Below are 16769 nucleotides of genomic sequence, written 5' to 3' on the forward strand. Positions count from 1 at the left end.
GCGGAGCAAGTGTGTTCCCTTCAAACACACTCAGTGTTCCTGACAACCGGGGGCTGGGGGAGGGGGGGGTGTAACCTGTTTCATCACCGAGACCCTGAAAGCAGAGAAGTCGCAGGAATAATTCGCACCAGTGAACGAGGGTCCAGGCTCTGTCCCTCAGCCACACACTGGCATCCAGGGCCGGCCACCCCAGCACATCGGGAGCACATGGGGAGGATGCTGACCCGGGAGGGCTGGCAGCTTCTGGACCAGCCCACGACACACAGAGTCTGGCACAACCGCCGAGCCCGTTTCTCTGTGTTGAGGCCCAGCTGGGCAGGGAGGGGGCAGCGGCCGGGAAAGACGGGCCCAGGTGAGAAGTCTCCTTCACAAAGTGCCCAGGGGGCTGGGAGAGTGGGTGCTGCCCGCCGCACGGGACAAGGGAAGACAGCGGAGGAGGAGCTGAGGGCTGACCTGCGATTTTGTGGGAGGGGGAGGCCCTGACATGAGTCCATTCCCGCCCGAGCTCTGTGTGGGGGCAGCAGAGGGCCAGGCCTCCTTTGGAACTGCACGGCCTCAGCCCTCCCATCGCTGCTGCGGGGCCACCACCCGGGCCACAGCTCTGCATGCTGGGTGGGCTGGGGCCCTGCTCGGGAGCCTCAGCCTTCCCACCGAACCTGAGCCCGGGAAGGAATCAGAACTTGAACATGGGCAAGAGGCATTGGCCGGAGGCAGGGGGTGAGGGCCAGGGCATGGCCACGTGGGAGCAGAGCTGGGACAGGCAGTTCTGCAGACAGGGGTCTCCTCCTGGCTCTGCTCCTTCCCTCACTGCTGGCTCATCTCACTCTTACATCCGGGGTTCGGGCCCCGCTTTGTCTGTGGGGTCTGTAGCAGTGCCCACAGCAGGAGACTGGGGCCCCTTCCTCAGCCTGGATCTCAGCTCCCACCAGCCCTGCAGCCACACGCACCTGGGCCCCTGCCGCCCCTGCTGGTGGTGCAGGTGAAAGGGCCCCACAGGTGTGAGGGGGACCGGTTTCCACGCGGATGTAAATCTGTGTCAGCATCTGTCACACAAGAGACCAGCCATGGCAGGAGGGAAGGCACAGCAGGCGTGGGTGTCCTTGAAACCCCGTTGTCCCTGAGCCCAGTCCCCCAGCCACAGCAGCTGGGTCCTCCTCCCCCAGCTGGACAAGATTGTCCCACACAGAAATCCCACAAGGGATTTATCCTCCCCACCCACTGTCATTCCCCGTGTACCCACCTTTAACAGGCGTGTCGCCATTACTCCCTGTCACCCCCTTGTCCCAGCCTCTCCCCCATCCTCCTCCACTGTCAGTCACCCACTGAGACAGAGGATGCTCCTCCTGCAGGAGGCCCAGAGGGGACAGCCTGCCCCTGAGGCCCAGCCTTTCCCTCTCGGGTCAGGCCAGAGTCTGGCCTTGGGAGCAGAATGATGGGAGGGGTCCCTGGGGGTTAGAGAGCTGTGTGCTCCCAGGAGCAGTGGGAAGAGGTCCCTGTCAATCGGGAAGGAGGGACTGAGGGTCCCCTGTGGATGCAGAGGGCCCAGGACCTCCCGCTCCTCCCTTCCTCTGAGGTCCCCTCTCCAAGGAGCAGCGCAGACCGAGTATGGACACAGCAGCCCCAGAGCATTTTCAAACAAAATTATCTTTATTCATAACTGACCCACAATGCCCCAGAGGTGCTAGTCCTACCCCCACCCCAGGCCCACCCCCTCCCTAAGTGTCCTGCCCTCCCTCCTACCCCCACCCCAGGCCCACCCCCACCCTAAGGGTCCTGCCCTCCCTCCTACCCCCACCCCAGGCCCACCCCCACCTTAAGGGTCCTGCCCTCCCTCCTACCCCACCCCAGCCCACCCCGCCCTAAGGGTCCTGCCCTCCCTCCCTGCCTCCCATCCTCCCATGTCAGTGGAACAGCAGGATCAGCCCTGCGATGAGAAGGAGCCCTTGGCTCCTCTGGGGGACAGCCAGGTCCCATGGAGTCTGGGCCCCTCGGGGCGCTGGCAGTGGGGGGCACCCCCCTCTGCTGCATACTGGCTGCAATGCCGCTTCCTCCAGCTCCCGGGGTCAGACGGGTCACACTTTCTCTTGTGAGGCTGTGAGAAGGGAACCAGCCCCGGAGCCAGTGCTGGCCTCCCCCAGACCCCGAGCTCGGCCCCTGGGCGGGGGGTCTTCTCTGCATGGGCCGGGCCTCCCCCCAGAGCGCGATTCCCAGGCTGGCCAGCTGCAGGGGGAGCGCGGCTGAGGCCTCGTCTCTGCAGGGACCGGGACCGGGCAGCGCCCCGGGGCCCCCGACCTCCAGGGCGGGCCAGGCCCGAGGCAGGGACAGGACTCAGAGAGAGCGCGCAGGGCAGCAGGCGGCCGGGAGAGGCCCAGAGGAAGGCCAGGCTGGCGAGGTCCTCCTCGTCCCCACGGGGCCTGTCCGCTGGCCCGAGCGGCTCCCTGACCAGAGAGGCCTCTCTGGGGACGCAGGCGCCCCTGGGTCCCCGTGCACAGTCAGCAGGCCCGTGGCCCTGGGGAGCAGCGGGGGGGCACCGAGCCCGGAGCGGTGGGTGCTGCTCACGCCCCGAAGAGACAGCAGCAGCCGGGGGCCTGGAGCGGGGGGCGTGTGCGGGGCCGCGCCTCTGCCGGTCCTGGAAGCCAGTCTCTGGCGGGCAGGCTGTGTCACTGACCCCCAGCTGGGGGCCGGGCTCACGCCTCCGGGCATCTGGGCTGCTCGCAGACTCAGAAGGACTGGAGTCCCACCGGGAAGCACCGTGACTCGGGGGTGCCTGCACGCCCCCCTCCTCGGAGGCCAGGAGTCGCTCCTCTGCCAGCTGGAGGAAGAAGGGGACAGTGACTGGCGCTGCACACGTGTGAGAGGAGGAGGAGGGGGGTGATGGGACAGTGGCACTGGGGGGAGGAGGGGAGGAGGGGACACCGTGACTCGAATCCACGACAGTCATGTGGCTCTGCTCCGTCCCCTGTGCCATATTCCCAGCTTTGTGCCCTGCCCTTCTGGGCTCCCACCCCCTCCTCCTCTCTGTTGTCCTCTCCTTCTTGTCCCGGCTGCTCCCACCCAGGGCTGGCCCCTCGGCATGCGCTGCCTGCAGGCAGGGGTGGCATGGACACAGGCATGTGCACCCTGTTCCAGGTTGCTCCCTGCCCTGGTTTACCCGGGTGCTCCCTCCCCTGGCTCCCTGAGGCCCCTCCTCCCCAGCCCCCACCCCGATCTACCTGGATCCCTCCCTCCCTGACTCACTAGGGCCTGTCCCTCCTCTAACTCTCCTGGGGTCCCTGGTCCTATGGCTCACTTGGGGTCCCCCTCCCATCTCCCTAAGGTCCCACCCTCCTCTGGCTCACCTGGGCAGCAGTGAGCCCTTCTTCCTGCTCCAACTCCTCAGCCAGGGCCAAGGGGTCCTGCTGTGCGTCTGGGGAATTCATTTGCTTCAGGAACTGGGGGTCAATGACCTCCTCCACCTGGGACAGAGGGAAGCGGCCATGAGCCCCTTGGCAGGGAGTGAACTGGGAGTCAGCGGGGCCTGGAGGACAAGTGGGAAAGCCAAGACCCACCCCGTCCTCCTGCACAGGTGGGTGTTTCACTCCATCACGGTCATCAGGCACACACACACACACGGAAACACACACACACGGAAACACACACACACATAGAGAAACACATACATGCACATACACACAAAAGGGAATACCCACATGTACACAGCACACACATTGCACCCACACAAAGCACACACATGCGCACACAGACACACACACACACACACGCGCGCGCGCGCGCTCACAGACACACACTCTCACGCGCCCAGCTCAGCAGTAAAGAGCAGAGCCCAATCCCATCAGCCTGGGGGAACCCGGGTCTGGATGCAGCAGCGCCACCCTCTGGGACCTTGTGGGCCCCGAGCTGTGAGCCAGCCCACCTGGGTGACAAAGTCTTCCTGGGAGCACAGCTGGTCCAGGTAGCTCAGGAGACCCTCATCCTGCAGCCACTCCTTCACTTCATCTTCCCATCCTCCACCGGGCGCCCCCATGGGCAGCTCATCCGTGATGTCCATGTCCTCTTGCTCGGCCTCAGGGGGGATCCCATCCCGAGACTCGGTCTCCCAGGGCGGCTGGGGTGTGTGGGCGCACTGGGCGCTGGGTACCGCCTTCCTGGGGGTGGGCACTGGGCAGAGAGGGAAGAGGAGGGAGCGTGAGGGGATAAAGCTCCCACCTCCAGGGCATGCGATGCTGAGGGCAGTGTTGGGGCATTAATACGGGTGCGGCTGGGTCAGGGCCACTGAAGCCTTGTGACTGTGTGAGGGGAGGCCAGAGGGAAGCACCCAAGAGAGTCAGCTGTGAGGACGTGTGGAGCCACCGACTCTCCAAGGGGCCCCGCAGCCAGCCCGCTTCTCAGCAGACTTCATGTGGGGCCTTGACAGGGAGCGGGGCGAGGGGATGAGAGGGTGGACCCGGTCCAGACCCCATGGGGACACAGGGCCGCTGAGGCCCGGCTCTCAGGGCTGTTTCCCTTGAAAGACCAAAGCCCCCTGAGGAGAAGGCCGATGTGGGGGGGACAGTGGCCTGCGCTAGGCCCTGTTGCCTTTGGCCATGGGCTCCCCTGGGAACTTGCTGGCGTACCTGGCTGCCTGCCCACCACTGGGGCTGGGGGCCCCCGAGGATCAGGTCTCGGTGGGGCAGGAGGAGGCTGGGTCTGCGCCCCCTTCTTCAACTGCAACTTCTGAACCTGCATCTGCTCCTCCGCCTCAAACTCCATGAACCTGGGGGTGAGGGCACAGGCTGTGCTGAGAAGGAGGCCGCCCGGAGCCCCGCAAAGGCAGCAGCGGATGGAGGATGGAGAGCAAGGGCCTTGGGGCTGCCAGGGCCCGGACACCGGGGAGGCAGGAGGCTGGCTGAGCACATTGCTGCACAGCCCCTCTGGCTGGAGTCTGGCCCACTGGGCGGGCACCTCCTCCCCAGCCTGTCCTGAGCCTTCATGTCCCGCCCAGGACGGGTCAGCGTCAGAGGAGGGGGAGCACGCGGGGAGGTGGGACAGGAGCACCCACACTCTGAAGCTCAGGGAGAGGCTTCCCCAGGAGGAAGCGCCTCTGGGCTGTAGGGACCCCGTGCTAACACCCTCCCACCCCCCTCCTCTCTGATGAGCCCTCACAGCTGGACCCTGCCCCGCAGGCAGCCCCCCTTCCCCCCCCAGGTGTGGGGACCCAGGACCTGACTCACTTTTCTGCCATCTCGAAATAGACCCTCCGGTCACAGGTGCTCTTGCACTGCCATTCCTGCATGGCCAGCCCTATTCCCTCCTCCAGCGTCATGGTGGGCTTCAGGCGGGACAGGGGCCGGAGCGCTGGCCTGTAATGCCTCAGGGTCAGTCACGGCCCAGCCTGGCCTCCACCCGCCTGGCCACCCCAGCTCAGTGGGGCCAGTCCCACCCCCACCCGGCAGGACTGAGCGCCCACAGGTGAGGGAGGAGGCGTCTGTGTGCAAAGACACGCCTTCCAGCTGCTGCTGTCACAGCCTCACATCCACACCAGCCCGGGAACCAGGACTGGAGGTGACCCCGCACTCGCACCCATAGCTGGGACCCCACCCTCAGGCCTTCCCGCCAGCGCCCCAGGATCAGCCAGCCTGCAGGCCCTCCCACCTCCTCTGTGATGGGAGAGCTCCGGGCGCCCCCTGCCCTGCCCAGTGCACTCACATGAGGAAGCAGCAAAGAGCTGCCGCATCAGGACTCTGGGGAAGGTGCCCCCGGGCCAGGGCCTTGAAGCGCTGCCAACGACGGAAGTCCTCGGACACACTCTTGGGGTTAGAGGCGTCCTCCAGCGAGGCCCTGGATTGGGAGGCGGCCAGGCCACCCTCCCTGGAAGCCCCGTGTGGCCGTGTTCCAGGGTCCACTCGGGGGACGATGGGGGCCAGCTGGGCAGCTCGTGGTGGAGCTTGAGGAGGAAGGCCGGGACACCAGCCTCCATTGCCGGCCTGGGAGCCCCCAAAAGCCAAGGTGGGCATAATCGTCTCCACAGCAGTGGCTTCCAAGAAGAGGGGTGCAGGACACACAGCACCCCCACAGATGGCACCTGGAGCACTGCCGTAGAGGGGGGCCTGAGTCAGGACAATGGTCTGAGTCTGGGAGGGCTGTGGTCGTCTCCCTTCTGACCTGACCTGGTCCATGATGTTGTCAGCCCCAGTCCCAACGGGGCCTTGACCAGCATCTCCTGCCACCAGAGGTGTCCTGGGCCAAGCCGGCAGCACCAGGGGGCGGTCAGGAGGGAAGGACAGGGTCCTGGGGGGCGGCAGGTGCTGCTCCCCAGGGGGCCGGTGTGCGGGTCCAGTAGAGGGCGGGGGACAGGGCTGGGCCATGAAAGGAGTCATGGAGGCACCGGGCTTCAGGCTCACATCCGCTTCCAGCGCTGCAGATGCTGTTGAGACAAAGGAAAGGGGGGATGGAGGAGGGGAACCAGCACACAGCACTGAGGCGCTCTGCGCCCCTTCAGCCGCTGAGGAACCAGGGCAGTGAGTCTCACCAGGGAGGGCCATTTGGATGGGCAAACTGCGGAGGTGGCAAATGTCCTCAGGTCATTGTCACGCTCTGACCTCCAGTTGGGAATTATTCCACTGGAGAGCTTGCTCCCCGTTCATCAAGGCTCCCTGACCACTGTCTGCGAGAAGCAACAGCCCCAGCCAGCGCTGACCCTGAGAGCCTCCTAAGGATTCCCCGGCACCGACCCTGCCAGCCTCAGAGGCCTGGCCCTGGGACGGAGTCTGCTCTGGGGGCAACGACCCTAGGCAGACCCACTAGCGGTAGTGATCTTGGAACTTACATCTCCGAGGTAAGTTCTAGGCACCAAAGGGCCTCTGAGAACAGGCCGTGTCTAACATATTAGGGCCCATCTGCTCCTCAGTCTTCCTCTTCCTCAGTACCAATCACCCCCTTTCTGTCCCGGGCTTGCACAACAACACAGAAACACTGGAGTAAGGTCTCTCCACAAGAAGGCACAGGAGCCCTGATCTAACCCTTCAACACACTGCCCGGCATGCACATGTGTGTCGGAACCAACAGTGAACACTTAACACGGGCCAGGTCCTGCCACTCGGCCTCATCGCTCAGACTGATGGCCACCCTCAGGAGCTCTGTCATTTCACAGCCAGCAATGGCTGCAGAGTTAGAGGAGGGCCACGGAATGGGGCAAAGTGGGGCTGGCGGTAGGGGTTTCCAGAAACTTCCAGAGCTGCTGTCCTGTTAGATGGGTCGTGGGACTGCAGATGGGGTGAGGCCCTTTCCCCTCCAGCTCCCAACAGTGGGAAGTGAAGGCACAGTAGGAAGCAGGTGTGAGCGGTGACAGTGGGACACAGTTGTCTGAACACGTCCCCGCAGACCTCGTCCAGGAGAGCACGCTGCACACCGCGCCCTCATTACTCAGGACAGGCGGCCTTGGCCGTTTACTACTGACACCGACCATGGTCTTCCTGCCCCTGTGCTCCCCTCCCCCTTTAAAAAGGAATCCGCCTTCGCACACGTTCCACGGAACACCACCCACACTCCACATCTGTTTTCTGTCCCTGAAGCAGGGACGTGGACTCTCAGCAAAACCCTCATCTCAAAGGTAAAGGGCGGGGCAGAGGGTGCGCCATGAGATGCGGGACAAGAGGGAGTCGGTCTGCAGACCTGGGTGGCACGGGGGGACAATTCGGGACAGCTCAGGGAACCGGCCCGATCTCGGTGGGAGTTTCCGGGCCGCCCTGCCCGTGTGGATTCCCAGCCAACAAGCAGCTCCCTGGGCTGAGGAGCAGTGCGCTCTGGGCTGGCAGCAGGGAGAAGCTCTGGGCTGCAGCAGGCGGAGGACCTTCCAGCCCAGCCCTCGGGAGGACATTTCATTGTGGACGTGGCCACACACAGCCCCACTGGACAGCTTTCTGGCTAAGACCACCCTCCCACTGCCCCCATTCGCTCTAGTGCACTCAGCTCAATCCCTTAGAAAGATGCTGCGGGGCCAGCTCCAGGCGCCCGAAGAACAGCCCACAGGACTGGGCTTTCCCGTGACCACCCTGTGCCACCCCCACGACATCGCCCACTACTCCCCCCACACACGTGGAAGTGGCTCGTCTCCCCTCTGGGAAGAGCCCACGTGCCTGCTGCCGTCCTTTCTCCACACCCAGGCATGTCCCTGAGCCACCCTGACCCCCTCTGAGGAGCCCTCCTGGCCAGTGCCATCACAGGTTCCCACTGGCTCCCAGCCGCCCCGGGGGACAGGTCCTTGGAGGTCCAGTGCTCTCTCCCCGCTACTTCACTCAAACCGAGTTTCCCCAGTGTCACATTTCTATCCCAAGTTTTGAGGGACAGCTCAGTGTTTAAACCATCCCCCCTCCAATCTATAGTCCTACCTCCTACTGAAGCCATCCCCGCAGGCTCATTCACTGACCACCGCTGCCTAGGAGCCTCCACAACGAGAAAAGTCAAGTCGAGGATCCAGAGAGTGACCTGCTCCAACAGCTGCTCAGCATCCAGTGGAGGGAAGGTTTGGATTTGAACAGTAGAATGTAGGACTCCAGACATTCTGCAGCGGGGGAGGGGCAGAGGACCAGGGCTGGGGTTGGATGGGGGGCATTCCATGGAGGGCTCTGATAGGTAGGCAAGAACCAGCAGTTCCTTTCAAATTTAAAGTCACAAATTTAAAGACACACTAACAGTAATGACCTTCTCCAAGGTACGTTCTAGGCACCAACTCATTGATGTGCCCTGTATTTCAGTGCTTGATCCATCACCCTAGTTCTGCGTCCCTCAGCCTGTTTCCTATCTGGTCTTGGTTTACTTCAACGCAGGCTACACTTTCTGAAAATTCAGAACATGCAGCCTGAAGAAATAATGGGAACTTATGGCTCACGGATCCCAGTGTTTGAAATTAGGATTGACCCCGCCGAGGCGGCATGCTCGGTGGCTGTGTGCACATCATTCCTTAGGAAGCAGTCCTGTGGCCCCAAGTCCCGCCCAGTGCTGGGAGCCCTGCAGATGCAGCCGGCCCAGCCTTACAACCCATCCCCTTTGCCCCAGTCCATCAGGGCAAGGCCCTGCAGCCTACAGGGCAAGGCCAGAAATCACCACTTTTTGTTTCTCAGAGTATTGGGTTGTTCAATTTATAATTTTTTACCTTTTGTAATATTTTTAAAAAGTAATGCCTTTGCGTAGTTCAGAATCAAATTGTGCAAAATGGAAAATGCAGTGATGCGTCTTTCTCCTGCCTGTTTCCCCTCTTGCAAATGACTGGAAAGGGGATCAGATGATTTCAGTTTCTTTGGAAAGTATGACAAACTCAAGTACATTTATTCTGCTACTATAGATATGTTTTATTGACGACTGAAATTCTGCAATATAATACAAAAATGCAGGATGGGCAGGGTGACATTGTTCCCATGCTACCTGCCATGTCAACGGAAACTGGCCCGGATAGTTTTGATCAATGTTTGAACAACCACCTTGCAACGGAAACATCTGTGAAGCAACATTTATTGAAAAGCCTCCACGTAATAAATAAATAGAGGAGGAACGGGGTCAAGGGCAAGTGTCTCTTAGGGTGTGTCCGAGGTCTAAAATTCTTGGCCAGAATTGTGCAATGGAACGCCCAGACTCCGAGGGCATGAAGGCATTGCCCCTCCGAGGACAGTGCTTCAGGCCCGCCTCTCCCAACCTCTGTCCGAGGGGCAGCTAAGTGCATGGCCTGCACGTTTGCAGCTTTAAAACCCAAGTGCTCCCTGCACACGCGCTGGGAGGTTCTGAGGAGGAGGGCCTGCAGGAGGCTTCCCAGGGGCCCCCTCCCTCCACCTCCTTCCTCTGCTGCAGGGACAGCCTGGGCCTCTTCCCAGGGGACCTCGCGCCAGGACGCAGGAGCACGCCCACTGGGGGCGGGGCTCTGTCCTACAACTGCTCCCAGCGTCCGTTGCGGCGGTTGGCTCCCAGAGGCGCGCGCATGCGCTAACGGCAGGGAGAGTCCCCAACTGCCGCCCAGGCTGCGCGTGGGGCCTGGCATGGCGGCCTCCGGAGTCCGTTAGGTAAACAGGGAGGTAAGGGGCGCGCGGCCTCCTCACCCCTCAGGGGTCCCCCTCTTCTCCGCTGTTCACCACGTGGGCTATTTGCCCCAGGTCTGTGTTCACCCCCACACCGCTCACTTCCGGTGGTGTTTCCCCTGGGAATGGATTCTCACTGGCTGTGCTGGGGCGGGGCGGTCAGGGATGCGGGGCCTCCACTGGGTCCAGTGATGCCTGTGAGCTGTCCCCTCGGGCCCCTTCCGTGTCCCCCGCTTTCTGAACACGCAGCTCCCGGCAGTTCTTCCGAATTGGAAAGCGTCCTCCGGTTCAGCAGGAAGCCGCCGCCTCATTGAAATGAGTGGACAGGGCGAACCTCCCCCCTCCGCACAGTTCACAGGCCTGCCTTCCCCATGGAGCCGCTCAGCCCGCGGTTTCCTTCACCCGCACCCCGCACCCCGCCACTGAGGGGAGCGGCCTTGCTGACTGACAGGAATGCCTCTGCCCCGAAGCCTGGGATGGCGGGCAGGCCTGGGGTGTGTGAAGCCTGGGGTGGCGGGCAGGCCTGGGGTGTGTGAAGCCTGGGGTGGAGGGCAGGCCTGGGGTGTGTGAAGCCTGGGGTGGTGGGCAGGCCTGGGGTGTGTGAAGCCTGGGGTGGAGGGCAGGCCTGGGGTGTGTGAAGCCTGGGGTGGCGGCAGGCCTGGGGTGTGTGAAGCCTGGGGTGGTGGGCAGGCCTGGGGTGTGTGAAGCCTGGGGGGGCGGGCAGGCCTGGGGTGTGTGAAGCCTGGGGTGGAGGGCAGGCCTGGGGTCTGTGAAGCCTGGGGTGGCGGGCAGGCCTGGGGTGTGTGAAGCCTGGGGTGGAGGGCAGGCCTGGGGTCTGCGAGGCCTGGGGTGGCGGGCAGGCCTGGGGTGTGTGAGGCCTGGGGTGGCGGGCAGGCCTGGGGTGTGTGAGGCCTGGGGTGGTGGGCAGGCCTGGGGTGTGTGAGGCCTGGGGTGGCGGGCAGGCCTGGGGTGGTGGGCAGGCCTGGGGTGGCGGGCAGGCCTGGGGTGTGTGAAGCCTGGGGTGGCGGGCAGGCCTGGGGTCTGTGAAGCCTGGGGTGGCGGGCAGGCCTGGGGTGTGTGAAGCCTGGGATGGCGGGCAGGCCTGGGGTGTGTGAAGCCTGGGGTGGCGGGCAGGCCTGGGGTGTGTGAAGCCTGGGGTGGCGGGCAGGCCTGGGGTGTGTGAAGCCTGGGATGGCGGGCAGGCCTGGGGTGTGTGAAGCCTGGGGTGGAGGGCAGGCCTGGGGTGTGTGAAGCCTGGGATGGCGGGCAGGCCTGGGCTGTGTGAAGCCTGGGGTGGCGGGCAGGCCTGGGGTGTGTGAAGCCTGGGGTGGAGGGCAGGCCTGGGGTGGCGGGCAGGCCTGGGGTGTGTGAGGCCTGGGGTGGCGGGCAGGCCTGGGGTCTCTGCCTGTTCACTCGGTGGCGGGAATCTGAGGTGTGGATTCAAATGTGTGCGCTCCTTTGTCTGTGGATGTCTGTGATCACGGGGAGGTCATGCCTGTTTTTGTGGGTGTGTAGGGTTGAGTGCTGTATTTGGAGGGTGTTGAGATGTAGTGCATGATACTCAAGCAGTTGGTGGTTACAGGTTTGTAATTTGGTGTTTGCTGAAATGTTACCCATTTTGTTTTTCCCCCTTTGAATTCCAGGTTTTTTTCTAATGGCCGATTTGGAAGGATTATCTGCATAGGCATAGGGCAATGTTAGGACAAGTGCGGGTGTTCATTAGCTTGGGTGTATGATCTGTGTTTTGTATTTGGGGAATGTAGACGGATCATTGTGTATTCGGGGCATATTGTAATTTTTTTTTCCTTCATGTTGTAATTTTGTGTATTTTTTGTGTGTGTGATCTTCAGCAGCTGTCTACGCCTGTTTCAGTGTGCAGAGGGCAGGTCTGACTATTGTTAGGACTGGTGGGTGTTGAATATGCTGGTGTGCAGTAGTGTTTGTACGATTCGGTGTGGTGTGTGTGTGGCTGTATTCTGTAAGATGGAAGAGTTAATTCTGTGTGGGAATTTGGGAGTGTGGGGTTATGTATATGCAGGTAGTATGGCATGAAGTGTATTTGGGACATAAGTATAGGGAGATGGGTTTGCATATTTGCAGTGTACTGGGTGTTCGTGGGTCTATTTGGGGCTTGTGGAGAGTGTGTGTGTATGGAGTTTACGTGTATATTCCAGGGCTATGGCCGTGGGGAAGGATATTTGCTGGAGCTACGTGTTTGTATTTTTCAGTAGGGGGCTCTAAGGCTTACATATCTTGGGTACTGAGTATGTGTGTATTTGACGGAGAGTGGAGTTTCTGTGCTTATACAAGGGATGGGAGGATTGTCTCTATATGTATCAGAAGTGTGTGATAATCATTAGTATTTGTGGATGTGAGAGCTGACTCGTTAGCTAGGGGTAATTTGGAAGTTGTTTCATATGTGGTTTGCTGGAGATATTTCTACATGTCTTGTCCATGTATACTGGTATGTGCTTATATCTATCACCAGGTGCTTGATTTATCAGTTTGTTCATGGGTTCTCAGGTGTACTTAAAGTGTATTTCTTTGGAGAATACTAAAGTGTTTCTACATGTATTTGCTAGTAGTTAGCAAGCAGTGGTCTGTATATTCAGAGTGATGCTAGAGAAAAAATGTGTATAGTGTGCTTTTGTTACATACTGTAGAGGGGAGGTGATGAGGTTGTATTCTGGAGAGGTAGCATAATGTATAGTGTTTAAGGGGTGTATATATTCAGGGATTGGGAATATTTGTGTGTGTGTGTGTGTGTGTGTGTGTGTGTGTGTGTGTGTTTCCATAGGTGTGTGAGAATTGTGTATGCACATTAGTGAGAGTTAAGGGATTGTCAGTGCTTTTGTGTTTTGCATGTATCTATCTGAGCGTGTGGGGTGGATATTCATGAGTGGTTTGAGGTCTGTGTATTTGGGATTTGTGAGTGTTTCCAGAGGCTTAGGGTCCTCTTTGCATCTGTTCCAGAATGTAATGCTTGCAGAATTTGGTGGTGTTGCTTGTTTGTGTCCTCTCAGTGTGTGTGAGGTGGACTTACATGTATTTGATAAGTAGTAGTTTGTGACTGTATATGTATTTGAGTTCCTGGAGTTTGTGGATGGGCTGTGTATTCTAGGGAATGTGAGAGTTCACTTTACGTGTTTGAAAACAAAGAGACTGTCTAGGTTGTGTGTGTGTGTGTGTGTGTGTGTGTGTGTGTTCAGGAATCGTGGAGTATGTGCATATTAGGGCTGTGGGGTTGCATAGGGATCTTTTTTGGGGTGACACACGAGACAGTTGTGTACGTGATATTTTTAGAGACTGAAGTATTCAGTATTCACTGTGTATATCTGGGTGGTATGTTAGTTGCCCATGTTTGTATACAGGCCCATGTTTTGTGAGTGTGTATATTATTGTAGGTGTAGAATGTGAATATTCAGGATGATTAGGGTTTGTTGGTAACAATTTAGGTACTAAGAGGTGGCCTATCTGTATATTCAGGGAGAGTGAGGGTAGAAATGTACATGTGTGTTCATATATGTAAATTTTTGTTTATATATCTGGGTGGGAGTGGAGCTTCCTACTCAGGGTGTAAGTGCATTGTACACACAAAATCGTATGACGGGATGGTGTGCGCTGGAACTGGCTCATACTAGCTTGGGATAGTTGATGTTGCATATCTCTCTGGGGCTCTGTTCATCGGGTGGGTAGCTTGAAATTAGTCATGCTGGGAATATTTACCAGGTACTCACCACAAATGAAGTCTTTCCTGCATCCTCCTGAGAGTGCTCAGCATTCACCAGCACCCCACTTGTGTGTGTCTGGATGCATGTGTGTGTGGAGCAAGAATATTCAGGTACCAGTGGGCATATGCATTGGAGGCTCTCCCGTGAATTGCAAGTGAGGCATCTGGGGCTGTGGGCCCTCCTATGTGTGCATGGACCCTGGTCATTCTGAATCATCGCATTGCTCTTAATCAGGTTGGTCCATTCTTTAGGGCCAAAGAACCCCATAGGTGTTGGTGATTTCTGGCCCCTCTTCCTACAGATGCATTGGGGGTGTCTGTCCTTTAGGCAGGTGGACATTTCTTTATTCTTTAGCTTCGTATGGTCCTGGCATCGGGGACCCTAGATGGGTGGACCTGGTAGACAGATAGCCGTGCAGAACAGAACTGTCACAGGCGTACTGCTGGCCTGACAGGCCGCAGTCAGAAAGTTGCGGGGATGGGGGCTTCCTGGACAGGAGGTCAGATGGTGAAGTGTTACCGTTGGCAAACTCCCTAAGAGTCAGCTGGGCAGGTACTGGTGTTACTGACTCTTCTGGGCTAAGGTGGGTGGGCAAGGACAACTTTCACATGGGGTCCAGGTGGTGAGTTGTGTTGCGTATCAGGCTGGTCAGTGATGTCACTAGTTCTTAACCCACTTATCTCCATGGAAAGCTCGACCCTTTTGGATAAGAAGGACTTTAGGGGTCAGTGATGTGACAGGGATGGAGGTGAAGAGGCTTTGTCCCTGAGGATGGCTAGGGGCTGACACCTGGAGAGACAGGGGAGTCCCACTCTGAGGACATATATGACTCTGACATTTCCAAACGCTTTAGACATGCTCTCCTTTGTTTTCTGAAGGCCCAGGATGATTCTGGCACTGAGATGAATCTCATGTCAGCCTCATGTTTCACAGATAGGATGACATGACCCTCTTTTCTCTATTCCATATTGATCTGCAAACAACCAGAGGGAACCACATGATGAGTGTAGCCACCAGCTGACCCCACAGCTGCCTCCTGCCTCTCTTAATCCCTCTCAAGAATTTATTGGGTCTTCCTTCCTTATGGTGAGTCTCCTTCTGGTCTTTTCTCTTCCATGGTGAATCCTCCCGCCAACACAATGTACCCCTCACTTGCTTAAATGCCCCAATAACTGCTTGTCTGAGTATAAGCAGATTCCTAGTAGCTCTCACTGTCCTCTTCATAACCAAGCCCCAATAAAATGACAGTGTGTTGTATTGATCATATTGTGGGTTGTTGCCAGAATGGAGCCAGGCCTAGTTTTATATTTTAAAATGTTACATCTATATATATAAAAGCCTAAGTGACTGTTCAGCTGTTCGACTTGTAGCTATGATGTGCACTGACCACCAGGGGGCAGACACTCAACGTACAGGCATGGAAATATGGAACCGACTGATGAATCTCAGAGGGAAGGTGGGGAGGGGATTCGTGCACCAGTGGGGTCCCTTGGCCTGGCCTGCGGGGATTAGGCTCAATCTGTGCACCCGGCCTCCAACATCCTCCGAGGGGTCTCAGATGGTGAGAGGGCACAGGCCAGGCGAAGGGACCCCACCAGTGCACAAATCAGTGCATTGGGCCTCTAGTATTTAAATAAACATGCAGTATAATGTATACTAGTTACAAGGTAGATGTTCTTGGGGTTGTTTGTTGAAAAAATTTTTTGCTTTGGTTCTGAAATGGGAAGGCACGGCTCTGAGTTTTATGGGTGAGGAACAGGAGTACCTTTGTATCTTGTATCAGCACTGAAAATCCTCCACCAGGTGCAATTAATGCAAAATGCTAGACTGGCTGGGCTTGGACAGAGCTGGTCTAGGGTTCAGGATTTAAAGAAGGGGCTGCACACAAATGAAAACACTAGGCATGAAATATGAACTTAGAAGGCATGGGGGCCAGGTGGAAACCTCTCTCTAGTGGAGAAGGTCACTGAAACCCTGGACCTGTCAGCTTATATTCACTTGAATACACATTTGCTCTTTAGGAATGCATGCAGGCATATCAAAGGTAAGGTTTGGTAAACAGTGAAAGCATTATCAGGTTAGGGAATTGCCTTCAGCCATTGAGCCCACAGCAGGGCAACATTATGCTGATTTTCAGCCCTGCTGAATATCAAAGTCCATTGGCCTTCCAGTGAGTCTTTTTGCATTTATATGCTAACTACTGTTGGTTTTAGCCTCTGGCATTTCCTTCTTTTTCTTTTCTTAATAAATCTAGAAATTGTATGCCATATGCAGGGCTTGAGTCCTTTTAATACTTTTCATTTGCATCTGCAGACTAGAAATAAACATAAAAGAACAAGAATGAAAAAGCAAATGTATGGAGAACCAATGAAAAGGATTGAGTTCTTTATGTCCTTTTAAATTTCTGTCAGGCATTTAAGGAATTAGTTTGTAGTAGGCTCCTTTCTGGGCCATCAGTACTTTGAGTCCCCTTCCCAATCACTGTCCCCTGTGACATGACAACATTGATATTCAAGTTCTGGATGGTGGACAAACGATGGGCAATGACAATGCAGGTCCGACCTTCTTTGGCTTTGTCCAGGGAAACCTGCACCATTGCACAACTGATGACTGCTAGCATGGCAAGGCTTCTTCATCATCCCCCAGGTCATCTCTGGACTGTTTCTCCTCTGTCTTGTTCTCCTCCCAGTCCTTATCTTCAGCGTGTTGCTTGGGGCTACTGCTATCTGTGGCTGGAGTAGTTGATTGTCTGCAGCCACAGGTACAGGTTGAGGCCTTGCAGGAATCCACATGGGCTTGGAGGAGTTTTCTGGAAATACACAAGCATATCCTCGACTAAAAGTTAACAAGGGTCCGGGGCCCTTCCATAAGCCAGACTCGGGATCTTTCCATTTAACCAGACCATTTTCCTTTGGCTTATTCTGACACCATTGTAATTCCATGGGCGTCTTGCCATCAGGGTTACAAGTGAAAAAATTTTAAGTAATTAAGGCTT

At 57.7% G+C, this 16769-nt stretch overlaps 1 protein-coding gene across 1 annotated transcript; it reads right to left on the bottom strand.

Moving 5' to 3' along the window:
- Positions 1-815: 815 nt before the first annotated feature.
- Positions 816-16370, bottom strand: LOC307110517 (NUT family member 2G-like; the record flags this gene model as incomplete). Its single annotated transcript, XM_079789625.1, has 7 exons — positions 816-1043; positions 3339-3455; positions 3914-4158; positions 4614-4753; positions 5211-5339; positions 5686-6403; positions 16235-16370. 7 exons carry the CDS (start codon positions 16368-16370, stop codon positions 816-818), a joined length of 1713 nt encoding a protein of 570 aa, XP_079645751.1.
- Positions 16371-16769: the final 399 nt, after the last annotated feature.

The sequence above is a fragment of the Cnephaeus nilssonii genome, assembly GCF_951640355.1.
Source record: "Cnephaeus nilssonii genome assembly, chromosome: 14".
In the NCBI taxonomy this organism is placed as follows: Eukaryota; Metazoa; Chordata; class Mammalia; order Chiroptera; family Vespertilionidae; genus Cnephaeus; species Cnephaeus nilssonii.